The 26,015-nt window shown below is 48.9% G+C and overlaps 1 protein-coding gene across 6 annotated transcripts in view; it reads left to right on the top strand.

Moving 5' to 3' along the window:
• CKAP5 (cytoskeleton associated protein 5) overlaps positions 1–26,015 on the top strand; it is a 722,261-nt gene that overhangs the window by 406,408 nt on the left and 289,838 nt on the right. For 3 of the 6 annotated variants that reach the window (XM_078684424.1, XM_078684426.1, XM_078684425.1), the window contains exons 27-29: positions 9,736–9,821; positions 25,290–25,373; positions 25,650–25,775. In XM_078684424.1, the coding sequence (XP_078540550.1) occupies positions 9,736–9,821; positions 25,290–25,373; positions 25,650–25,775 (296 nt within the window). The remainder of the gene's footprint in view (positions 1–9,735; positions 9,822–25,289; positions 25,374–25,649; positions 25,776–26,015) is intronic. The other 3 variants (XM_078684427.1, XM_078684429.1, XM_078684428.1) reach the window with 1 other exon arrangement.

Here is a 26,015-nt window from a genome sequence, read left to right as displayed (position 1 = left end):
AGATTAATGTACAGCAATTAGAGCAAAAATTGGGCTAACCGCCCTGCCTTATCAATCCCTAAGCAGAGTAGGAAATGGTACAAGCTCACAGCCGAATCCTTCAAAAAGGTTTTTTCTCCGGGCCCAGTCACAAGTACCGAAGAGGCTGGTGCTAAGTTGGAGGCTATTAATTCCGCCTTGGAAACCACATTGGATGCCATTATTCCAATACAGAAACTGAGTGGCACGACAAGGTGGGCCTCTGCCCCCTGGTACATGGGCGAATTAAAAAAAAAAAGCTAGTTGCAGAGGTCTGAAAAGAAGGTGGCGCTCTAATAAAACGAAGGAAAATAAAGCTCTTTACAGACAGGCCCTAGCGAAATACCACATGAACTTAAAAGGGGCCAGGCGGCAGTTTATAACTACCCAGATTGAAAATGCTAGTAACTCCTCCCTTGTTCCCCTCCTTAGGCAATAGAGGCTTACATCAAATAGGCATTCATTGTATGTCCTGATGATCCCCATGATTACTTAGTGGTATCGAAACGCCGTCGACCTTTATGTGCACCTTATACAAAAACGTATATCATGTTTCTGATAGATACATCTGCCGTGTGGATTCCTCACCTTGTGAATATCCCCCTTGCGCCAGCAACGTTCGGAAATTTTCTTCGTAGTACGCCGACGTGGGCGACGTCACAGGAGCACGGCATCGCGCGCGACTCCGTCTGACGTCACCGACCCCATATCAGGCCCACGCCGGCGTGATGACGTCAGTTCCCTTTTTTCCGCGTCTTCGACGCTAACGGTTTTCGGGATCTTACTGCGATACTTAGTATCTTTCTGTTAATTAATCGACACTGTTTCTCTCTTACGACTTGATTCTTCTCCGAAGATGTCGTCGAGGAAAACAGGCTTTAAGCCGTGTAGGTCTTGTGCCCGCACGATGTCCATCACTGACCCACATAAGGACTGTTTGTGGTGTCTTGGTTCGAGTCACGACGTCAAGAACTGCAATTCCTGTTTTAAGATGAATCCGAAGGCACTTCGAGAACGTGAAGCAAAATTACTTTTAGCGAAGGTAAAACAGGATTCTGGACGTTATTCAAGATCGACGTCACGGAGGTCGAAGTCGAAGCAAAGGTCTCGATCGAAGTCGGTATCTGCGTCGAGATCCAGAGCGGGTTCGAGATCTGGTGAGGATACGAGATCTAAAGAGAAATCGAAATCCAGGGAAAGATCGAGGTCTAGATCTAAATCGGCTTCCGGTCACGCTTCGAGCTCCTCGAGGAGAAAGCATAAGAGGAGGAAGCACAGTTCGAAACATCATTCAGAGAAGGAATCCTCTGACTCGAAGAGAAGGTCTCATAAACATCGTAAAGACTTTGTCTCTCCTTCTCCTGCTTTATCGAAAGAAGGTTCTCCGGCCCCAGAGCCGGAGCCGGATCCGGATCCGATGTCCTCGGAACATGAAGAGGAAGAAGAAGTGATTCCTCAAGAACCGACTCCAGCGGAGACTCCTGCGGATCCGGAAGGTCAGAGTGAGGGTGTGTCGGGGCGACCTCCATTGGATCCGGTAGGTCTGTACCCTCCCTTTCCTGGTCCTGGACAGGATCCCTCGCATTTTTTAAATTGAATGTTTGGAGTATATTCCAGGGCAATGTACCCCACTGGAGCACCTGTTGGTCCCATGGGTCCATTATCATACAATCTGGGTATTCCTCAGTCGTATGCCCCAGCTCCATTTATGCCATTCATGCCGGCGCCTCTTCCACCATGGCTCGGTACGGCTCCACCGAGGTCTTCGACTCCGCATGCGGCTTCGCCGACTCCGGATCGACCTCGCAGTCGAGATCGAGGTACCACACCTGTTCATGACTCTCTTCCTGCTCCGGCTCCCCGATCGACGTCGGAACCGGCTCCGTCGGAGTCGTTACCGGATCCGTCGACGTCGATTCGATTGGAGTGGTCGAGGCGAAGAGCTCAGCGCCTTCTAGAACAAAAAGATGATGAGAGTTCTAATGTGGAAGAAGGCGAGCTTCCTGATCATGACGATGATTTTGATGAACTTCGGGATGCTAGTGGTCTAGAACTCTCTCCTGAGTGGGTTCTGCCTTCAGCTTCTGATGCTCCATCTAGGGACGTGGCACCCTATCACGTGGTCATTAGGAAGGCTGCTGACCTTCTTAATTTAAAGCTGCCCACAGTGGAGTACAAACCCAACATCCTCACTGAAGTCTTACATTCTCCTTCTTCAATTGTGGAACCTACACTGCCATTTACTGATGCCTTGACGGATCCAATAAAGGAGATTTGGAAGAAGCCCTTATCTGCTCCTGCAGTTTCAAGAGTTATTGCAAGACGCTATAGGGTGGCTCCTGATGACCCTGCATTTCTTTCTACGCATCCATCACCGGAAAGTCTTGTGGTTCAGGCGGCTTGCTCTAATAGGGCTGCTGGCTCCTTCCCTCAAGTGCCAGCTGACAAAGAGTCTAAAAAATTAGATCTGTCTGCGAAGAAGACTTTCTCTTCTGGGAGCATGGCTCTTAAATCATCAAATGCTACTTGCCTTTTAGGTAGATACGTGCATGCGCTAATGGACTCAGTGAAGCAATTATCAAAACTTCCTGAGGATGATAAGAAGAACTTTAATGAGGTTGTCTCTGACACTCAGGCTGCTGCCCGCATGGTCATTCAAAGCGGTATGGACACTGTGGATTCTGTTGCTAGAATTATGGGTTCATCCATTGCGACCAGGAGAGCCGCATGGCTAAAGTCTTCAGATTTCTCTGCGGATGTGCAATCTACATTGCTGGACTTACCCTTTGATGGAACTGGCCTTTTCGGTAAGAAGGCTGATGTAGCCTTGGAAAGGTTTAAGGACAGCCGTGCCACCGCTAGATCTTTGGGTCTGCAGATGAGAGGGTCGACGACTAAAAAGTTCAAAGGATTTGGCAGATCTTCTTTTCGTCCCTTCAAGCAAGGCCAACAACAACAGCAGCAAAACCCTCTATATAGATCCTATAGAGGTAAACAGAGGGGTCGTGGACGTCAAGTCTCCTCTTCCTCCACTTCCTCCAATAATGCCCAGCCCCCACCCGCATCAGCAAAGCAGCCCTAGATCCACCATTCTGGATCATGTAGGGCCAGTAGGGGGTCGGCTTACTCATTTTCTACGAGATTGGGAATCGGTTACATCAGATCTTTGGGTTCTCAATCTCGTAGAGAATGGGTATGCACTTCCTTTTCAGGAATTCCCTCCCAATTACCCTCCTTGCCAAGGTTATTGTTCGGAGGACCACCTGCTTCTCCTGCAGGAGGAAGTCCTGGCACTGTTTCGAAAGGGTGCGATAGAGGTGGTTCCAGAGCAGGAGAGGGGTCAAGGGTGCTACTCCCGGTATTTCTTGATTCCCAAGAAGGATGGCAGGCTTCGGCCTATCCTGGATCTCAGGATTTTGAACCTCTATCTCAAACAGGAGAAGTTCAAAATGCTCACCCTTGCTCAGGTTCTTCTGGCGCTGATGGAAGAAGACTGGATGGTGTCGATCGACTTGCAGGATGCGTATTTTCACATCCCAATCCTGAAGTCGCACAGGAGGTATCTCCGTTTTACGGTGGGATCGCAACACTACCAGTTTGCGGTCCTTCCCTTTGGACTTACTACTGCGCCTCGAGTCTTCACCAAGGTGATGGCAGTGGTGGCTGCGCATCTCAGAAGGTCGGGGATTCCTGTATTTCCTTATCTAGACGACTGGCTGATCAAAGCAGAGTCGCCGGAGATGGTGCTCCATCATCTGCAGGAGACAACTCAGTTGTTACACAGGTTGGGTTTTTCGATAAATGTACCCAAGTCTCACCTGGTGCCCTCCCAGCGCAACCTGTTCATAGGTGCGGTACTGGACACTTCTGTATGTCGTGCATTCCCTCCACCTCAAAGAATTCACGACATTCAGGAGATGATTCCTTTATTCTACAATGGAGCGGTTGTTCCGGTCCTGAAGGTCCTTCGTCTGCTCGGTCTGATGGCTTCTTGCATTCTGTTGGTCAGTCATGCACGCTGGCACATGAGGGCACTCCAGTGGTGCCTCCGCAGGCAGTGGTATCAGCACAACGGAGATCTCAGGGAGTCAGTGAAGATCTCCGGAGAAGCTGCAGCGGATCTGTCTTGGTGGAGCGTGGAAGGCAATCTGTCACAAGGAAAGCCTTTTCAGCTACCTCCATCAGTGGCCACAGTGATTTCGGATGCATCCACTCTCGGGTGGGGTGCTCATCTGGGAGACCTGGAGGTCAAAGGTCTTTGGTCTCCGGAAGAAAGGTTGGTTCACATCAACCTTCTGGAATTGAGGGCGATACATTTGGCACTCAAGGCCTTCCTCCCTTCCCTTCGCGGTCGTTCTGTTCAAGTCCTAACGGACAACACGACTGCGATGTGGTACATCAACAAGCAGGGAGGAGTAGGGTCGCAGTGTCTCTGCAGAGAGGCTCTGCGTCTCTGGTCCTGGGTTCAGGACCATCAGATTTGTCTGGTGGCAAATCATCTGGCCGGAGTTCTGAACGTTCGTGCAGACAGTCTCAGTCGACAGTTCTCTGCCGACCACGAGTGGAGGCTTCACCCGGAGGTTGTTCACGACATCTTTCGGATGTGGGGGACTCCTCGGGTGGATCTATTCGCCACTCGCGAGAATGCTCACTGCCTTTCGTTCTGCAGTCTCCAGTATCCGATGCAAGGAGCATTGGGGGACGCGTTTCAGCTGAGTTGGGGAGATCAACTCCTTTACGTGTTTCCTCCCATACCTTTGATTCCTCGGGTTCTGGGGAAGATTCGTCAAGACCGGGCCCAAGTCATATTGGTCGCCCCGGATTGGCCAAGAAGGGTGTGGTACTCAGACCTTCTCCGCCTCTCCTCTCACCCGCCGCTCCGTCTCCCTCACAGGGCAGACCTCCTCTCTCAGATGGAGGGGCAGGTTTTACACCCCCACCTCCAGACATTACACCTTCATGCCTGGAGATTGAACGGGGCAACTTGAGTTCTTTTTCTCTCCCTCACGAGGTGGTGGATGTCATTCTTTCTGCCAGGCGTGACACCACTAAGTCCATTTACTCCTATAGGTGGTCAAAATTTGTTTCTTGGTGCAGGTAGAGAGATGTTGACCCTTTGAAGGCTCATTTGTCTAATATTTTACAATTTGCCCTTTATCTGGCGCAGCAAGGTTTGGCTGTGGCCACGGTCAAGGGGTATCTTTCTGCCTTATCGGCATTTCTATGTTTGCCGGATCAGCCATCTCTCTTTAAATCTCCGGTGGTTTTGAGATTCTTGAGGGGTCTCATAAATATGTTCCCTCCTACTCCTTTTGTTGTTCCTCATTGGGATTTGAATCTTGTGCTGACCTTCTTAATGGGTTCTCCCTTCGAGCCCTTGCATAAGTGTCCATTGAGGCTTCTCTCTTTTAAAACGATCTTCCTCGTTGCAATCACCTCGGCAAGGAGGGTAAGTGAGCTTCAAGCTCTAAGTTCCAAACCCCCATTCCTGACCATTCATGCTGAAAGGATGGTTCTCAGGACCAGGGCTGCTTTTCTGCCTAAGGTGGTGACTCTTTTCCATCTTGGGCAGTCCATTACCCTTCCTACTTTCTATCCTCCCCCTCACCCGTCTAAGGAGGAAGAGAGACTGCACCGTCTGGACCCTAAGAGGGCGGTGTCGTTCTATCTGGACAGGACTAAAGACTTCCGGATGGATGACCAGCTGTTTGTTGGTTTTGCTGGCTGCAAGAAGGGCAGAGCGGTGCACAAGCGCACACTTTCCAGGTGGATAATCCTGTGCATCAAGATCTGCTACTCTCTTGCTGGTAAGGACCCTCCTGAGGGTATTAGAGCACATTCTACTAGAGCAAAGTCTGCAACATCTGCTTTGTCTAGGGGTGTACCTGTTGAGGATATTTGCAAGGCCGCGACTTGGGCCTCCCTCCACACTTTCGCGAAGCATTACTGCTTGGATACCGAGGTGAGGAGGGATGGCCACTTCGCGCGCTCTGTCCTCCAAGACTTCCTGGTGTAGCAGAGTGGGCACCCTTCTCCGGGAGTGGGGACTGCTGTGGGAATCTATTCACAAGGTGAGGAATCCACACAGCAGATGTATCTATCAGAAGAACAAGTTACTTACCTTCGGTAACGCTTTTTCTGGTAGATACTATATCTGCCTGTGGATTCCTCACTGACCCACCCGCCTCCCCGTTGTCCACTCTGCTATACCTGGTTTTTCTGTATATATGTTTATACTATTGATTTAGTTCTATGTGTACTGTGTACATTGTATATTTGCATATTTGCTGTCGTTGGTCCGTCCATGTTCCTCGAAGGCACGGAAAAAAGGGCGGAACTGACGTCATCACGCCGGCGTGGGCCTGATATGGGGTCGGTGACGTCAGACGGAGTCGCGCGCGATGCCGTGCTCCTGTGACGTCGCCCACGTCGGCGTACTACGAAGAAAATTTCCGAACGTTGCTGGCGCAAGGGGGATATTCACAAGGTGAGGAATCCACAGGCAGATATAGTATCTACCAGAAAAAGCGTTACCGAAGGTAAGTAACTTGTTCGTCATGTATATGTGAAGGTGCCCGCTTAAATTTTCTGTTCATGTGTATACTACAGAAATCTGCAGCTTTTTGCCTAAAAAGCCCTGTTTTGTTTCTTCACTGTACTAATCTGTATGTGCTTGGGTACAGGCTTGTGCCCCACTACGTTGAATTGTTGAAGGAATTCTCTTCTTGCACATTTTCATTTAGTAAAGACTCAGACCTCTGTCCGGCTGGATATGTCAAACTCAATATAGAATCCATTGTCTATATTCATTGTTTTAAAAATTCCATGTGCATGGGACCACTGTTTTGAATAAGTAACTCCTCCAAAGCATTGTTTGGGATAGTACAGGAGTTAATATCCCCGAATGTGTGCAGTCCAGCCCCGGTGGTGTCACAGGAACTATGTGACTCTCTAGCACACTACTTTTACAATAAAATTGAAAAAATTTGAGAACTTGCCCCATATGACGTAGCGGTACTTAGTACGTCAGAGAAGCAGTATGTTAATGTAGCATGCTCATTGAGTAGTTTTACAACCATTACGAGGAGGTTATGAAAGGTTTGGCTACGGCCAAATCTGAGTCACCCTTGGATATCTGCCCACCAAGGATAATGACACTCCTAGCAACCAGTTGTGCTCAAACGATTAGAGAGATCTTTAATCAGTCAATGCACACTGGTGTCATTCCAGCGAATTTGGAAGGAGGCATTTGTGCTCCCTATTCTGAAAAAGCCCATGGCGGACTCCTCTATTCTTGTTATTTACCGACCTATTTCCCTGCTACCACTGTTGAGCAAAATCCTGGAAGGTACCATTCACCGACAACTTGGTACTTACCTGGAAGACAATCACCTCCTAGTTCCGTCACAATCCGGGTTCAGGCCAGGGTTTAGTACCAAGACTGCTATCCTGGAAGTGACAGATTCGCACAGACTAACTCTGGACGCGGGGGACTCAGCAATTTTGATCCTTCTCGATCTCTCCGCTGCCTCTGATACTAGCTCGCACTCCAGGCTGGCGGAGAGATTTGTTGCCTCGGGCATTAAGGGAGTGGCACTCAAGTGGCTAAATGACTTCCTGTCTGGGAGAACACCGTCTGATGTTGTGACATTACACCTCCTAAAAAAAAAGCCATCTGGGTAGAGACGTTCCGCAGGGCTCTTGCTTAAGCCCTACCCTTTTCAATATGTATATGACCCCACTGGCAAGGATGGTCGAGCAATTGGGTTTCGAGATAGTCTCTTTTGCAGACGATACGCAGCTCATTTTTACCATAAGACCAAATCCTACACTTGACAAAGCTCGTTTCGCCACAGGTATGCTTCCCATCTCGGACTGGATGACTGCGACCTGTCTCCAGTTGAACCCGGAGAAAACAGAGTGGATGCTGTTGGGAAAAGCAACAGATGTCTGGTCAGGAGATGGGTGGCCGGCTGAGTTGGGACCTGCACCATCGCCTAAAGGGTCAGTAAAAACTTGGGGTTAAAGCTCGATCGAGCCCTGAATATGAAAGATCATATCGCAGCCACGACAAGTTCATCCTACTACGCCCTCCGTCTCGTGAGGAAAATCTTACCTTACATTCCCGTCCCACACCGGAGAACACTAGTACAAGCAATGGTTACTATTCAATTGGATTACGGGAATGCTTTTTTGGCAGAAGTCGGAGAGACACTACTGCCAAACTTCAGGTGGGGCAGAATACTGCAGCCAGAATGATCCTGAACCAACCCGCATATTCACCTTCAGCTCCCCTTTTGAAGGAGCTGCATTAGTTGGCAGTAAAGAAAAGATCCTTTTTTAAGATCTGCTGTCTAACGCACAAGGCGGTCAATGAAAGAGGCCCCCTGTACTTACGGAAAAAATTACGTAAATACATCCCGAGTAGGAATCTTAGATCCAGGGCTCTTGACCTTCTCCAGACTCCCCGCATCCAGTTGGTTCGGATGGGAGGAAGAGCTTTCTCGTTCCTGGCGCCCAGGTATTGGAACCAGCTCCTGCAAGACCTACGGAAAATCACAAGTTACAATGTCTTTAGGAAGCAGCTGAAAGCATATCTGTTCTAGAACCGTGGCTGGGCTACACTCTATGCTTTCTCTCAAGGTGTATTTCTGCCTGGATAGCGCCGTGATGCCCATGGGGGATGTGAGCGCTTTATAAAACCTAACATATAACCTTTAACAAGAGCAGACACACAGGCACGCACAGACTCCCCAAGGTGACAAGCGCAGACAAACACACAGGCACACACAGAGAGACTCCCCGAAGTGACAAGAGCAGACAAACCCACAGGCACGCACAGACTCCCCAAGCGCAGACAAACACACTGGCTCGCACAGACAGACTCACCGAAGTGGCAAACGCAGACACACACACACACAGACTGCCCGAGGTGACGAGCATACAAACACACAGCTAGTGATTTTGGTCGATTTTATCCACAACACAGACATTAACACCGACTCACTCTCACACAAACACATGCATAGAGGAAGAGACGCATTCAAACACAAAGACACGCACAATACTCCTAATCCGACACACCCATACCAGGTACACAAAAGCTCCCAGGACCAAACACTTCCACAACAAGCATTTGCAATGCAATAGTTCTCGCATTTACGCGTGTTTGAGCTATTGGAATTGTAAATAACAATGCCTTTTATTTATGTTTTGGTTTTTAAAACCTTAAATGAAAGGCATTGCCATTTACAATGCCAATAGCTCAAACTCGCGTTAATGCAAGACCTATTGCATTGCAAATGCTTGCTTAACAAACCCAGGGCACTTTATTTATACTATATGCTTGTCAATAAAGCATTCATTACTAACAACAAGTTCATCCGTTCCAAGTTCATTCATCTCGTGCGTTGATGTGAATGTAAATCAGAACGAGCAGGTGGACTAGTAGGTTCTGAAATGCACATCGCCTCATTCATATGCAAAAAATAAATACTCCTCAACTAATTAATGCACCCCGTGAATGCAGATCCGATTCTCACTGCCAGAGGAAAGTCTTACCTGTAACAATGTTACAGCTTCAAGGTGCACAAGTATTAGCGGTAGGTCGCTTTTTTCTTCTAAGCCTTGTATCTAAAAAAACACATGTAAGTAGCGTATACTTCTGCAACTCATGCTTTCTATGAACTAATTGTAAATCCGCTTCTTGTCCGCAAGCGCCTTCCGAAGACTATGGGAGCAGCTCTACGGAGGCCAAGCCAGATGCCAAGAAGTCCAAAGCTGGGGCACCGGCTAAAAATAAGGTATGGCGCCTCTTAACCATGTACTGTTTAATGTCCTGCTGTCTGCAGTGGTTAGAATTTGAAGGTGTTACTCTTTTTTGCCTTACCACCATAATGTGAAGCAAACTTTCAGATAATTGTGCAATGCAGGAGTACGACGTGTGCTTTGATTTGGTCAGTTAAGAGCGGAGCAGCATAATCCATTGTTCTGATACAGGCTTCTAGCCACGGCTGGTAGCATGTTTAGAAAGTAACATCTCAGCGGGCGTGGTGCCACTATAGGCCCTACACATCCCTTCTATAGCGTAAAGGTAGCAGTGTGGAGCTGCACAGAGCCACCTTCTGGTGCGCAAGGGTACTCTTGAAAGGTTTCCCTGACCAGTCTGACTTCTGGGAATTTTCAAAAGGTGAGATGTGTTGCTATTTAGTTTATACCAAAAAGCGCATTCCGAAGTAAGTAACTTGTTTAGGATTTTGTCTTATAGATTTTCTACCACCTTCCCCCTCCCCCCTCCCCTCCTCCAATCCTCCACCTTCCTGGCTTGCACAACTGTATGCTAGTGCACTGTTCAGGTTCCAAGAGCACTGCTAACTTGTAGATGGTGCCTGAGTTGAAGACTAATGACAAAATAAAATTGTCTAAAGTCTTGTCTCCTTCTGATGCCGGTCTAAGAGGTCCAGTTGTAGTTGTAGGCCATGTGTATAGCTCGTTAACAAGCAGTTTCCTTTTGGCAGACAGATGCCTTATAGTTGAAGATCGTTATCATTTTAGTCCTTTCTGCCTGTAGACACGTAATCTTAGAAATAGTCCTTGGCATCATTCATTTGTTTTCCGTAACGTTTGTTACGGTAGCTGCTCATGCTTGTTGAGCCAGAGCTAAAACACTCCACTGCCAGGATTACCACTAGGGATGCAATACCGTCCTACCAAGAGCCCTTTCCACGTCTTTTCTGGGCCGATTCTGCACGATTGGTCTACAAGACCTGTAACAATATGCAGTGTTGTAAAAATCAAATTCTTCACTTTTCAAAGGTTCTCTTGATGTGCGTTCCTAAAGCCTGCTGTTTTGAGTGAGGGTGCTAAAACAATCCCCACAACCTCTGCTTGTGGTGCTTGGACAGACGATCACTGCCAGGCCAACTCATTCCTTCCTGCAGAGCTCGACTGAGCTGAGAGCCGAAGGTCCACTGTTATTTTATTACTGCATGGTTTCTGGGTAGTATCTAAGGAGGGCGCTAGGGCCACAAGTAGTGTTGGGTAACCTGATTACTATGTTGAGCAATTAGTCTCTCCATATGCAACTCTTTGGTTAACAAAAACAAAATGTAAAACATTTGCAGTTAGAGTAAGTACAACAAAGACAGCAGTATGTTTTACCTGAGGGGAGGTATCTCAGCTATGTTTGTGTAATAAATATAGTATAAGGTCTGAAATCTGCACTGGAAAGTGACAATGCATGCAGAGTAAAGCAAAATAATTCAAATGTGTCTTGCTCACCCGCCGCTTTTTGTTTTTTAAATACCATTGTCACTTTAGTTACTGGAGTTAGTGTAACGGATGTTTAAATCTTTCTCAGAAAGGAAGTGCCCATACGACTCTCTACCCAACCAGTGCAGGACTTCGCACTAGATTAGGGGAGGAATTATGTCAGATATACGCAACTGAGATATCCTGCTTGAGAGCAGGATGTGGCCGTTTCCATTTTTGAAAATACATTGAGGACCGTCTGTCTGAGGTTTGTCATTTTATTCAGACACGTTCCTACTAAAGAAGGAGGAGCTGCGGTGTCACTTGGAAAGAAATCCAACAACTTGTACTGCAGTTAGGCCCAGATTTATTCCAAAGTAAATGATTCCATCTCCAATCCCTGCAGTCTTCTCAACAGCTTCTTAGAGCCAGTCAGTGGTTCATCGATAAACATTCAAATTATTACAGAATTTCAAGGACATGCAACCCCAAGATACCACCATGCTCACAGGTGGTTACATGAACGTTTAAGATGGCAGGCACCGAGCAGACCTTCCAGTGAAGTTGTCCTTTTTCTAGGCTGGAGCTCCACATGTTACTTTGTTTTAGGCAGGTCAGGTTTAGTCTGTGTTCTCATTCTGTATGCTTATTTGTGGCTGCTGGTTTTTTTGCCAAACGTTTCTGGGTTTCGCATTCAACGATGATGTAAACGCTAATTGCAGAATTTTGAATTTGAATTTAAATTTTTGAATTTAATTTTGAATTTAAAAACATTTATACAGCGCACTTTTACCCAGCGGTTTCATGGCGCTATTTGGTTGCAGTGGGCGGCAGCAGTTGGAAGGGTTTTTTTTAGACAGGGTAGGCTTGCGCAAATAAGAGGGTTTTGAGTTCGCTCTGGAACTGGGTATAGGAGGGCATTGTGCGGAGAGCAACAGGAAGAGAGTTCCAGAATACTGGAGCCAGGACAGCGAACCTCGCTCCACCTGCCTTTTGTTTTTTAAAACGGGGGGTGACTAGAAGGGCCAAGTGGGAAGAGCGTAATTCTCTGCCTGGAAGATAGGGCACAATGGCAGAGCAGAGAAATTCGGGGGCAGTACCTGACCTGGCCTGAAAGGTGAGGCAGCCGAGCTTGAAAAGGGCACGCTCTCGTACCGGCAGCCAGTGTAACGCTTTGAGTAGTGGGCTGGCCCGATGATATTTAGGGAGGCCATGAATCAGACGGGCGGCCTGATTCTGCACCAGCTGTAGACGGTGGATCGCGTAGGCGGGGGCCCCATTGTATATAGCGTTGCCATAGTCGATACGAGACAGTACCATGGCCATGACTATGATTTTCAAGGCCGGGAGGGAGAAAAAACGGGAAACTTTCCTGATAGTTCTTAGGGAGAAAAAACAAGAAGAAACAACCGAACCGATGTGAGAGTGGATAGAAAGTTGTGAGTCCAAGAAGATCCCTAGGGTTTTAACTTTGGGGACGGGAAGAGGAGGGACACCAAGTGAGGGGGGCCAGAAGGAGGGGGACCATGGACTGCAACCACCTCCGGTCAGGACCAATTCGGTCTTGTCCGGATTGAGTTTGAGGTGGTTGCAGTTCATCCAGTCTTGGATGAATGTCATGACTGACTGGACATTCTGAGCAGATGAAGGGGAATGGGAGAGGTTAAAGATTAGCTGGAGGTCATCAGCATAATTGAACACTGTGACCTCCAGCTGCTGTAACATAAAAATGAGGGGGTAGATGTATAAATTAAACAAAAGGGGGGAAAGTGACGATCCCTGAGGGACCCCGCACTCCACCTTGCGGGAGGCCGCTGCGAAGCCGGCCAGATGGACCGCTTGAGTTCTCCCCACCAGGAAGGACTCGAGCCACGAGAGGGCCAAGCCTTCTATGCCCGCCGCCCTGACACGGCTGAGAAGGATGGAGTGGTCCACCGTGTCAAAAGCGGCGGACAGATCTAAAAGTATCAGGGCTTGAGGTATGTTGGTATCAATACCCTCCCGCAGCTTGTCCATCACCGAGATTACCACCTTCTCTGTGGAGTGCAGGGGCCTGAAGCCAGCTTGGCAGGAGGAGAGGCAATGGTTTGCCTCTACATGGGTACTCAGGGTGGTCGTTATGAGTCTCAAGGACTTTAGCTAAGTAAGGCAGAAGGGAAATAGGGCGGTAGAATCTGTTTATATTTTATCTGTTTATATTTTGCCAGTAGTGTGTGCTGTTACCTGAATGTGATCTTATCAGGTCATCTTCTGAATCATGGCTTTTGGACAATGAGAGCCTGAGTCATTATGGATTTTTTGAATTAGAAAAATGTGGGTTTCTTTTTGGTGTTTCTCTTCTGTGTTTAGGAATGTTTCTTTGGGGCGCGGGGGGGGGGGGCACTGGGGATTCCACAAACCACTTTAAAATAAAATGAGAAATCCAATAAAAGTAACAAGATGTGAATAAAAAGAAGAAAATGCTGCTGCTCAACTGAATTGTAGGGAAAATGGTGTCTTGCAGCTTTGTAAGTCCAAGCCTACAATTCAGTAGGCAGCACAGCTCTCTGGTTGTAAAGACCTAGTGAGGACAGGCTGAAAGCTTCCCTCGGAATGCATGTCTCCCATTGCGTGCCATCGGCTTTGCCTTATGTCCCTCACATTTGCTTTTTTCTGTTTGCTACCTCCACTTGTTTTAGGCTGACCAGCTTGTTAGTCCCACCTGCATAACAGAATAGCCTGTTTCCATCTCCCTGATTGGCTTTCAATTTTTCTAAAATTGCTCGTTTTTGGGGAAGTCTTTCTTTTTTGTGAAGCACATCAGGAGTGCATACCTTATAGCTTCCTGCATGCTTCCAGCACCTCCCTTAAACCGCCCAACTCCACTGGAATGCCACAATCTGGTTTTTTCTTTCTTTTTTTACGACAAATCTTTGTAGACCATTTAGCCCATGTGTAGGAAGGTAGATCCCTGACTATGGTTGCCCCCAACTTTTTGCCTGCTGTTTTGCTGGTTTTCTGACTTAGTTGACCTGGGGCCTTGCTATTCAGGACCCCAGGCCTACTACTCTCTCTTTTAAAATGGGTTCCATGTACCTTGGGTACATATCTAATTGGATACTGAGTCACCTTATCAGTCCCTGTACAGTGTACCTTAGGTACCCAGGGCATAGGTGTACCCAGGGCCTACCAGGGGCTGCAGCATGTATTATGCCACCCCTGGCTGGCCATCTAAACAGACACAACTGGCTGCACGACAGCTGGGGCAAGGTGGTGTAATCACCCTTTGCTTTAGATATAGTATTCCTATATCTAACCCTAAAATGGACACATATATTCCTATCAGTCACTCCTATGGCAGGCCTTATCAATCCTGAAGGCAGAGTGCTTGGAATAATGTGAGATGGTGCTCTGGCATGAGCTGAGCCCGTTTGCAGCTTGCGGAACCAAGTCCTAATAGCTGTTCCATGATAACGCATACCATATACTCTTAAGTGCATTATAATCCTCGCGGGTATGTGCCAACTCTGGTATCGCTTTATCAAAACATGTCGAGTAAGGTGTCATACGAATTGGAATACTAACCCCTCGCCAATTCTGGCGACGGGGTTAGCATTCCACCCTTCTAGAGGGACACGACATGTATGTAGCTGTAACCCCGGTTAAAGTTAACTCAAGCCTCAGCTCCACAAAATGGATGCTGCCACCGAGACACAAGTCTGCCCTCCTGCTGCTGGGAGTCCTTCCAGCAACGGAGGTCTGGACAAAGGGTTTCCTGTCAGGGGCGGTGCCAGCACCATCCCAGACAGGGTTTTGTGTATCCCAGGTAGGCAGGGCTTTAGAGGAAGGTGACTGCAAGTGGCACCCTGGTGCTCACTGTGCATAGGCTGGCTTGAACCAGTTCCAGGGGCACTCCAGCCCTGATCTGGGGAAAAGCCCGCCAAAGGAGAGGGGTGTAACCACCCCCCTCCTAGTCCCACCCATAGGGCAGGACTTAGTCGCGTGCCAGCCCCCTTTCCCAGGATAAAGGTAGGAGCAGGCCCCCTTCCAAATTAGATCATCTTTGAATCCTGAACCGACTTTCCATGAAAGGAACTCAAGACTCTTCTCAAGATTTCTCCCTTGTGACTAAGGAGTAGTCACCCTGCAGCAGCAGGCACCACCCAAGCATCGCGGTCTGCTGTAAGTCTCTCCTCCGGATCAAGACTGCCCAGCTCGACGAGAACCGGCTTCCCTGCACCTTTGACCTCTACCTGCATCATCAGCCCAGCTGAGATTCGTGGGTGTGATGAGACCTCGAGGGACCGGCCATCTTCAAGACTGCACGACGCTTGTCCAGCACGACCACCGAGTGACCCTCGCCTAAGTGCTTTGGGTTCCGAGAAGCCCCAACCCTGAGCAGCTCCAGCACCGAAGTCCAGCCCCCCTGCATCCACGAGATCTGCGTGGGGCCCTTCTGCTCTTTGCTGCTCACCGCGTTGTCCAGGTCACTTGCCCACTGGCTAGTGGCCCCTTTGACGACGAACCACGACGACAACACCGCTGGTCTGGTTGCTCCCGACTGGCCCTTGCTCCCCTCCAACAGAGGAGCACCCTGGACCCTCCTGGTCCACTCCAGACGCCATTTTAAGTCCACTGCGTGAGCTTGCATTTGCCAAGAGTTGTTGCCCCAATCCTGGGTCCAGCGACGTCGACAGCAGATACCACCGTGGGACAGCTCGCCCCTCCATCCTGGTCGCCGACAACGCATCCTGGTCCGAGAGACTGCAGAGCCCAGCGTCGCCCACTCACCTGGTCGAGGTGACTTCGTCCGGTGCCATCCTGGTGCCCACCTAATCACTGGCTAGTGATTCAGAACTTGGTCCCCTCTGCTTACAGGTACCCATCTTCATCGATCCAGGCTTGGATCATCACGAACTTCTTCACTGGTCGCCTGCCAGCAACTTCTTTCTTCAGGCTCCATAGACTGCAACGAGGATCTCCGACGTCTTTTCAGCCCTATGCAGCCGCAGCCCCTGGGCTAGGTAACCTGAGCATTTCGGTGCTCCAGCATAGTTCAACTATCTAAGTGTCAGGATCCTTTGTCGTTTCAGCTCTACCTAGTCGGGTTCGCCCGAGAACACTAACTTTGCTTTTACTAGCCTCCATAGACTTTTTCCCGCCTTACGCGTGAGAGTTCCCACTCTGCACACGACGTCCCTAGGCCTCCTGCTTGTAATCTAAAGGTTCAGTAGTCCAGTCCTAGCGATCCTAAAGCCTATGAGAATAGTTACTTACCTGCTAGTAATTCGCATTCCACTTTTGTAGTATATGGTTTTTCGTGCCCCTCGGGCATTTGTGTAAATTGTGCGACTTTAAGTATTTCTTTAAGAGTTTTGTTGTGTGCTTAGCTCCATGTCTCATAAAGAGCCAGGGTAGTCTTGTTATAAATAAATATACTTTATTTTTCATAACTTGTGTGGTGTCCTTTCACTTGGTGTTCAAGGGGTAAATGTGATGGTAAAACAGCTGGCTTAACACGCCCTCTAGAGTTTAGCCTAAAGACTGCACGTGTCCATGCTACTAGGATAGCTGGTCTATCAGGTTGGCTTACAACCAAACATCAATAAGGGTTGTTTGGACTGACGCAGAGTGTTCACTAGAATAGTGAACATTATATATCAGGCCAACTTCGCACACCATGCTGTTGCCTTTATAACATGGCAGAAAAAATCCATCACCCATTTGCTACTTGACCAGGGGCCTGAACAGACCATAACATATTTTAATTGTCCAAACATTTTATAGTTCTACATCTGTTGACTTAATGCTGGTAAGGAAGTTTGTTCATGTAATGTAAAATCACTCAAACCCGTTTATTTCTTTGGGAAATATACGAATACTTTGCGGTGATCAACTGTTCACTTTAGTTTGTTTGGATTCCTTTCTGTTGGATCCTTTCCTTTCATCCCTGGTTTACCATAAATTGGGTAATTCAGGTGCTTTAATTTGTTTAGCAATTGAATATGAGTTTTTGTTTTTTGTTTTTTTGCTATTCTGCATTTAATACATTACATGTATAAATGCATACTGATGTTTCATAATGCTAGCTTATTTACCAGTGCACGCACTATTGTATGTGTGCTTTTTTATAAAAAAAAAAACAGTTTGCTTTGACCCCTTCAATAACGGAGGCCGTGTACTGTTTTTCGAATGCTCTGATTGTGTAGACCTGCACACCTATTTTAATCAATGTAAACAACCGTGTCCTGAACACTTTATAATAAATTCTTAAACAAATTGCCGTGCTATCTCACGAACGGGTACAGCCCAAACCCCTGTTTTATTAATCACACTGTCGAAGCCTGGGAACACCCAGGACTGTGAGATGCTCTGCCTAGTCCATAAGGTTTCACAATTTAATCAAAACCATAGTGAATTCTAAACCGACTGTGTATTTTGTAATCAGAAAAATAAGTAATCCAATGTCAAACGTTCATAAATCAAAGACAATTTTATCGAAACACTTCCTGTGCCAAATACAAATAGAACAAATATTTAAATGCAATTAACATCCAGTTACAAGAACACTGTGATGAAAACATTTGATATAACAACAAAGCCCAATGCATTTCGGGGTTTTTTGAAAACCCTTCTTCAGGGGTAAAGTTTCAAATGCTTATTCTTCATATATTATTTGATTCGGTTCCTTCAGTGGGACACTACAACATAAAACAAACTGAGTAAGTACCATAATTATGGATTGAACAGACCACAGCTGGCAAAAGTAATTTACATTATTCAATAGGATTTGCACATGTGAGAAATAAAGACAAGGGATGAGAAGAGTAAGAAAACTGGAAAGTAGCATGCAACCTCATATTACTCACAGGACAACGTTTGAAGCAATGGTTCTCTGTGAATAGATAAGCACATGAGGTGTTAACCATCAACTGGCACTAAGAACTACAATAAATGCATATCACACGCAATCTCCGAAAGACTTACCGTATCCAATCTCAATTCGGTAAATTAAATCAGTACTCGCATGTAAGTGTGCCGGCTGTCACCAGTTATGAGGACCTGTTCAAAACATATGTTGCCTTTAATGTCAATGAGTAACGATAGACAGAGTATCGACATTGGTCATCAGCCTTATGCGGGCTCACCTAGGCTTAACGGACTTCCGACGTACATCTAAAAAAAAAAAAAAAAGGTTACACTGCATTTTAGTGCAAAGCTTGTGTGTTCAAAAACGTGTCTACAGGCGGACGAGCACGGCTTCTCATTCACCATTATCCGTGTTGTTGAACACTCACCAAACAAACTCCAAACGGATGCTCCTCGTCTTTCAACCCCGCAGTAACGAAGAGACTCCATTAGCATAAGTCATCACGTGCCGACTTAAAGTCTTCCATCTCTCCACATAGTTATGTGATTAGGGAACAAAACTTAATTGTACCAAGTGTGTATCCAACCTCCGCGTTTATTCATAGGTGGTGCTCGAAATAGACCTGAAACCTAACCGGTTTTTCCAAATGAGAAATGCCTTCACATGTCTCAAATACTAAGCAGGAAACGTTTTAGAACCGGACTCATTGATAAAAAGTGTTTAACCATAAAACCCACGTAACAAAAAGATAGGTATCCGGTATCCAAAAGTGCAGCTAGTTGTAAAATAGTCTGCGCAACAGACCCTTGAAGTTAGGATGAAGAAAAACGAGTGTAAAAGCATGTGCAAATCCTGTACATCTGTGCAACAATTAATGTATCAGAATACCTAAGAATCACATTAAAGCATGCATACATGATTCTGAATTTATATGTAGCACAAAATTTCATAATGGTCATTGAGACCCCAGGGTTGGTGGTCCCAAGATGTTTGATCCAATATGTTTCCCTGCGTGCCAAGGATGTATGATGGTCTTTGCCTGCTAGATCTACTACTTTTTCAAGTATTGTGAACCTGATTTGTGGTATGGTATGTGGTGTGTTTACCCAATGTGCAGCTAGGCTAGAGGTTAAGTACTTGTTACGGATTGTACTTTTATGCTCTGACGCAAGTCTTAATTTTTCTTGAGTTTCTCCCCACATAGACCAGCCCACTAGGGCACTTGATGGCGTATATAACGCCCTCAGTGTTGCAATCTGATGTGTGTCTCAATGGTATTTTGTGAGCGGTCTTTGAGGGTGGGGATACGTGTTTCTTGGAATTACGTTACCACACTGCCGCACTACTGCCTTGGGACGCGGCGTTACCTTGCAGGTTATTTGTCAGGCAGCCACGTGGGCCTCGCTACACACGTTTACCAAACATTACTGCTGTGGCAATCAGTTAGACTACTAGCCGCAGATTCTTTAAGGTAGAATTATCCTCGGGCGTGAGACTGGATCTGGAAAATCTTTTGCCCAGCATCCCTGAACGCCGGGGGGACGTCATCACGCGACTCCGCCCTGACGTCTTCGTACGTGACGTCAGCGAGGTCATATTATCCAACCCCGGCGCGCCTACGTCAGTTTTTTTCCTTTTCCGCGTGCAACGTGGACCAGATAGAGGTCCTGGCCTGTTCCGGCCTTTCCCTTTCGTTTGTTGCGTGTGTGGGGGAACAGTGTGCGAATGCCTTTGGGCTTTAAGATGTGCTCGTTATGTGCACGACAGATGTCAGCGACGGATCCTCACCCCATCTGTATGCGGTGTTTGGGGGAACACCACGACTCCACTGATTGTGAGGCGTGCCAGCAGATGAAACCGAAGTCCCGGCGGGAGTGCCGGATGAAACTTCTTTCAGCCTGCATGTCGCGGTCGGCGGCGTCTCTACGCCATCCCCCTGCGGAGGGTTTCTGGAATAGTCATTTCCATCTTAGACATCGGCCTTTCCCCCCAGGCCACAACAGCGCCGCTCGCTTGTCGGTAAGTCTTGCAGTTTGTCCCAGAGGGCTGGTTCCCGGCCTGTAAGGGTCGCGGCCCCTCCGTAGGTAGTGTGGCCCTGCGTTTCGTCCCCCTATTTGCGTTTCCTGGTGTGGGGGCGTCTAGAGCCCAGATGGAGACATGTGCTGTGCCCTTTCAGGCCTCGCTGGCTTCTCCTCTTCCTCCTTCCCCTCCTAAGACGTCTGCGGATCCCTTGCCAGTGTGCGGGACCCTTCGTGGCGTCCATCCAGGTTCGGAGGATGTGGTGCCCTTGGGGTGCGGCCCTTCGGGGGGGGGTGTCCCTCCTTAGGACCGTGGCGCCTCTGCTTCGCCGCAAACTCCTACGGGAGTCCCTGAGATGTTGCTGGAGGTTGCCAGAGCTCGAGTCGCACCCCTGAGCCTCTCTCGGCCCTCGGAAAGGTGATGGCTTAGGCCAAGGTGACGCTGCTTTGGTGCCGGCAGCTGTTGACCCTGGCGACGCCACAGGGGCTGGCGGAGGGCCCTTCTCGCCCCGTCACGGGCCGACAGGGGACCCCTCGTCCTTCTCCAGGTCCCTCTTGTCCCTCCGCGCAGGCGGCTGCCTCGTCGGAGGTAGCCTGCGCCTCTCAGACGCCACTCCTTCGCCACTCCGGCCCAGCCCGGTCTCCTGCGCCGTGGCGGAGGTCATCCCGGCATGTCCCCTGACGTCAGACGATTGTCCTGCCTCAGATAGCGGACTCTACGGCGCCAGACCGACGTCCGGTCGTTGACTCGTCTTCGGACTCCTCCTCCTGAGGTTCGTCGCTTGCTGCTTTCCTACTCGACGGAGACGAGCTGCCGTGTTGTGGCTTTTTCCCTGACGTCGTCTAAGGATGGCTCCTCGCCGCGGTCTTCGCCGGAGGTCCCTCACTCCTTGGTCCCTCACTCCTTGGTCCCTCTTCCTCCTTTCCGGTCCTCGTCTTTACTTCCTACGGTTGGCTTGGGGGAAGGCCGCCTTAGCTTGCAGCAGTCGCCTACTGAGGAGCTGCTTTCTCCTCCGCGGGGCCCTACAGTGGTGGATGCTGCCTTTGCTCACGCTGTTTCCACAGCTGTGGGAATTTTGTACATGGGTGATCCAGCTGCCCATTTCCCAGCGGATCATCTTCTGGAGGTCCTCCATCAGGCTACTGGTGGTAGGGTGCTGCTGCTACCCTTTGAGGATTTGCTCCATTCTTCTCTTCTGGGGGCTTGGGGCCGCCCCGCCACTGGGGACCCGGTGCCCCAACACCTTCTGCATTGCCACCATCCGGCGCCACGTGATCCTGTCTTTCTCTCCATCCTTCTACCAGGGGCCCTCTTTTGCAGAATGCCTTCACCTCTTTGCCGCCTCTGTTTTCCCTCGTTGCGAGAGGCCCATTGGCTTGACTCCTAGGGGCGCAATATGTTGGCCTCGTCCAGTGCGGCTCTGAGGGCCCTTAACACTGTGTTTTAGCTAGGGCCACTTCTTCCTTGTTGGACTCAGTGGAGTCCCTTATGTCTGCTGCTTCTCAGGAGGGTGCCTGCGTTGATCTACGGCACCATGTGCCGGATGGCCGGGAGCTGGCTGTGTTGATTCTTCGCTCCGCTCTTGACATCTCGGAGGTGCTTGGTCGTGCCATGGCTTCTTCGGTCGCTCTTCGGCGGCATGCTTGGCTTCGAGACAGTGTGTTCCCAGAGAACGTGCGTGAACGACTGGTGGATCTACCTTTCGATGGTGCTCTTTTGTACCACGCCCCTGCGGACTTGGCTATGCAGAGGTTCTTGGTGGGGCTGCGGCCTCTTCCTACTCCTCCTGCTACTCCTCCTCCTCCACCTCAGTGACCTGGGAGTTGATCTGGATTGACTATGCTGCTGTTGGCTGCTGGCCTGCCCTTTTTTGGACTGATTTTTTTTTTGGCTTTTGCTGAGCAATGTTGGCCCTGAGATTAGGTCTTCTGTTGTCCTTATTGGCGAATTGGCAAGCCGCTTTCGTTTTTTTTCCTCTGCTGCTTGAAGTTTCTTCCTACGACTGTTCCTGTGTCTTGGGACGTAACATGCCCTATGTGGGGTGCTGGTAGCTATTATATAGCTGTCATGTGCTGGGGCGCTGTGGTCGCCTTAAGGCCTCTGCTCTCCGTGGCGTCACGGTATGTGGCAGGTGGGTTCCTCTTTCTGAGGTTTTTTGGTTTGGCTCCAGCTGCGCCCCCTGCTGACCTTCTCTGAGGTCGCTGCATTAATAGCCTGGTCTGACCCCGCTGTCTGCGGTCTTGTGTCCTAGCTCTGCCTGCTTCTTTCGTTGTTTGGGCTGTGTGTGCGGGCTTCTCCCTGGGGGTGGGTCCGGGGCCTTCTTGGTCTTCCTGGCCCCTGTCTTCCGCTGGCGTCTGGCTTGTCCTGGGTGCACCATTCTGTGTTGCCCGCGGCAGGCTGTGCTGGTGGTGCCATCCTGCTATTCATTTGTGTATCTGTGCCCTCTGGCATTTCGGCGGGACGGTCGTTGTTGCCTTGTCCGTTACTTGAGGCTGGGGTGAGTCGACCATGGGCCCTGTCTTCAGTTCTCCATCTCCTCTTGGGGTGGCGGTAGTTCTGGAGTTTCTGGTGCCTCCTAGGGCGCTGTCTTTCCCTGCGGGGTGTTGGCCGGTTTCCCCGGGGCGACCTCGGGCTACCGGTCTGCTACGCCTGCCTTATTGCCTAAGGCGCCATTCTGTCTTGTTGATTGCCTTCTCTCTACCTCTTTTCCTTAATCTCTAGGTTGCTCTTCTTCATAGGTGCTCCTCTTCATTGCTGAAGCCTTGTGCTCCTGGTGGAGATTCTTGATACCTTGTAATGGGGTGGGGCGCTTTGGCCTCCTTCAGCCTTGCCCTAGTTTCTCCTGCTGCTTGACGGCGAGCTGCTTCTTTTCTTGTCTTCCCGCAAGATTAGCAGATTCCTTACCCATGAAGCCCTGGTTCACATCGTGTTGGGCTTAGTAGTGTCTCGCATTGATTATGCGAATTCCCTCTACATCGGGATTCCTCTTTATCAGACCCTCCAACTTGTTCAAAACCAGGCGGCCAGACTGATCTTTCGACAGCCTAAACATTGCTCTGTGAAACCACTCCTGAAAAGTCTGCACTGGCTCCCGATAATCCAGCACAGTCTCTTCAAGGTCTCCTGTCTCACCCATCTAGCCCTCGCCAATCAAGGTCCTTCCTTTATTAGTATCCTACTTCACCGCTATACCCCCTCCCGCACTCTCCGGTCGACTGGTCTTAACCTCCTTGCCACCGGCACGTTTAAGCGCAAAAGGCTCGGGGGTCTAAGATTTGCTTCACAAGCTCCCCGCCTGTGGAACTCCCTTCTTCCTGAACTCAGTCACATCCCCTCCTACCAGGTGTTCAGAAGAGCCCTGAAGACTTGGTTGTTTGTACAGGCGTTCGATTAAACCCTCTCCCGCTGTTTTCTGCTAGTCCGTCCTTAAGCGCCAAGAAGCCGCTGGTGAACGTGCGCTCTATAAATTTATTTTTCATTCATCCCCTCTGGGGTTGGTGGTCTTCTGGATGCAGGGATTCCCCTTGCCTGGGGAACAGGTTCTTTCCCTGTCCAGGCTGGTTGGGTCCTCTCGCAGACCCTCCTCCCCCTTGGGTATGGCTGGGGTATCTATTCTATGTTAAATAATCTGCAGCTAGTAGTCTCTATCAGATGTACGAGTTACTTACCTTTGGTAACGATGTATCTGGTAGAGACGATTCTAGCTGCAGATTCCTTCACGACCCGCCCTTCCTCCCCATTCTGAGAGGACCTCTGACATGGTCTTCTGCACTCGCCTTCCTGTGGGTGGCTGTCTTCTGTGAGTGCATTCTTCGCTCTTTTTTGTCAGAATGTTGTCCTGTTCTTTTTCACGATTCCTCCCTTCTGGTCAGTCGGGGATCGGTTTATAGGTGCTTCTGTGCCCTTATGCTCTAGTTGCTCCAGGTTGGGGCAACCTTCAACCCCCCCTCCGCTTCAGTGCTAGGGGTGCGGGCCCCTATGCTTCTCTGCTGCCCTCTAGGTTGGGGTCCTTTGGCCGGGCCTCTGCCCTTGTTCCTTATGGGGGATGTCACATTCTGTGCTGGGGCTGTTCTGGGGTTTGTCGTTCTTTGTTTGTCCCAGACTCGTTCCCCTTCAGTGTTATTGATTGGGGTTGTAGTCCTGATACATGTTCTCATTACATTTTTCATATGTTCCTTGTCTCTAGGGTGGGGGCTATTTCCGTACTGGCAAGGTTGCTGATCCGGGCGGTGCTCTGTTCTTCTTTTCCCTGCCCCTAGGTCAGCAGTGTCTGGCACTGCCCTTATGGTGGTGTTCTCACCATTTCTTTTTTTCTATATTTCTGCTCTATTGCACACTGTTCCCATACTGTCAGTTTTGTCTGAGGGCTCCGCGTTATGGCGCGGAAAAGTTCTCCGAAGAAAATTGACGTCGGCGCGCCTGGGTGGGACTTGTGTGACCTTGCTGACGTCACTTACAACGTCAGGGCAGAGTCGCGTGATGCCTTCATGCCTTCTCCCCCCCCCCCCCCCCCGGCACACAGGGATGCTGGGCAAAAGATTTTCGGGCCTGGGGATAATTCTACGTTCAGGAATATGTGGCTAGAATAGTCTCTACCAGATACATCTTTATTGAAGGTAAGTAACTTGTGCGTCAAGTCCAGAGAGACCGCTTCTTTGGCAGTTCTGTTCTCCATGACTTTCTGGTGTAATCTCACGATAGAGACCACACAGTACTAGTTTCTGCTGAAGATGTAGAAACCGTAGTACATGCAATGTTTTAACTGACTTGACTCTAGGCTTTTCATCTACATGGTTTCTTTTAGCAGAGTTGTCAGATGACATTTTCTTCTCCATTTTGTATGACTAAGGAAGAAACTAGAAAGAAAGCATGGTGGCATGTGATTCTCTGGAGGCAGGATGTGGCATGAATAGCCAGCTACTGAGCTTCAACTGGTGCCGTCCTTTTGGCTTGACATGATCTCTCTCAAAGGTTCACGCAGAAGGGGAATGAGCTGCCAGTTCAGTTTTTAACATGGGCAGTAACTTGTAGTACTTTTTAATTTTTTTGACCTGGGGTTTGTGATGTGCCAGATTGAAAAATGTGTTGTAGAGATGATTGAAGTCTACTCGCCAACTCCAGTTTTGTAACCAGCAAGCCTTGCTTTGTCTAGACTCCATCGCAGTCTTCTGAAGGAAATAACAGTATGTCTAAAGCAAACACCAGCCTGTCAAAAGCCAAACCAGCCAAGCAACAGGTACCATCAACCACAAGTGGTGAAGGGGTTAAGTTGTCACCGTTTGGGTGTTTTTGGGTGCTGCTGGTGTTCTGGCCGTACACGTTGAGTGATTTCCCCATCTCAAAGGATGAGATCCACCATTTTATTTTCATATGATTAACTGCTCCTTGCCCGTACCTCTTTGAGAGGGATCAGGCGTGTGTATTTGTGAAGCTGTCACACTGGTTCGTACAACTAGTTGGCGACTGTGACCCCTTTCCAAGCAGTTCCTTTCACTGTGTGCATTGTGTTTAGGGGATGCCCGGGAAGAAGCCGCCAAGCAAACCGAACCTGAAGGACGAGGAGGACCGCTCCGGGCCCATTTATATCATTATTCCCAATGGAAAGGAACAGCGAATGAAGGATGAAAAGGCTCTGAAGGTAAGAAGCTGTTGGTCTTTGGTAACTTCACTGAGCTCTGTTCTCTTCTGTCTGCTGGGACTTGCCTTCCAGAGTCCACACCCACCCACCTCTGGTCTTGGTGTGTTTTTTATGTTCACTTGTGCAGCCATAAATTGCTATTATTTCCTTGCAGTCTTTGGTTGATGAGGTACAGTCACATTTAATCTCTAGTATTCTGTGACGGACAGTTTGTTTTCCGTTACCCTAGGCGTATCAATA

The sequence above is a fragment of the Lissotriton helveticus genome, chromosome 3_2, assembly GCF_964261635.1.
Source record: "Lissotriton helveticus chromosome 3_2, aLisHel1.1, whole genome shotgun sequence".
Taxonomy (NCBI): domain Eukaryota; kingdom Metazoa; phylum Chordata; class Amphibia; order Caudata; family Salamandridae; genus Lissotriton; species Lissotriton helveticus.
The sequence above is the reverse complement of the archived record's forward strand: the minus strand, read 5'-3'. Positions and strand labels throughout refer to the sequence as shown.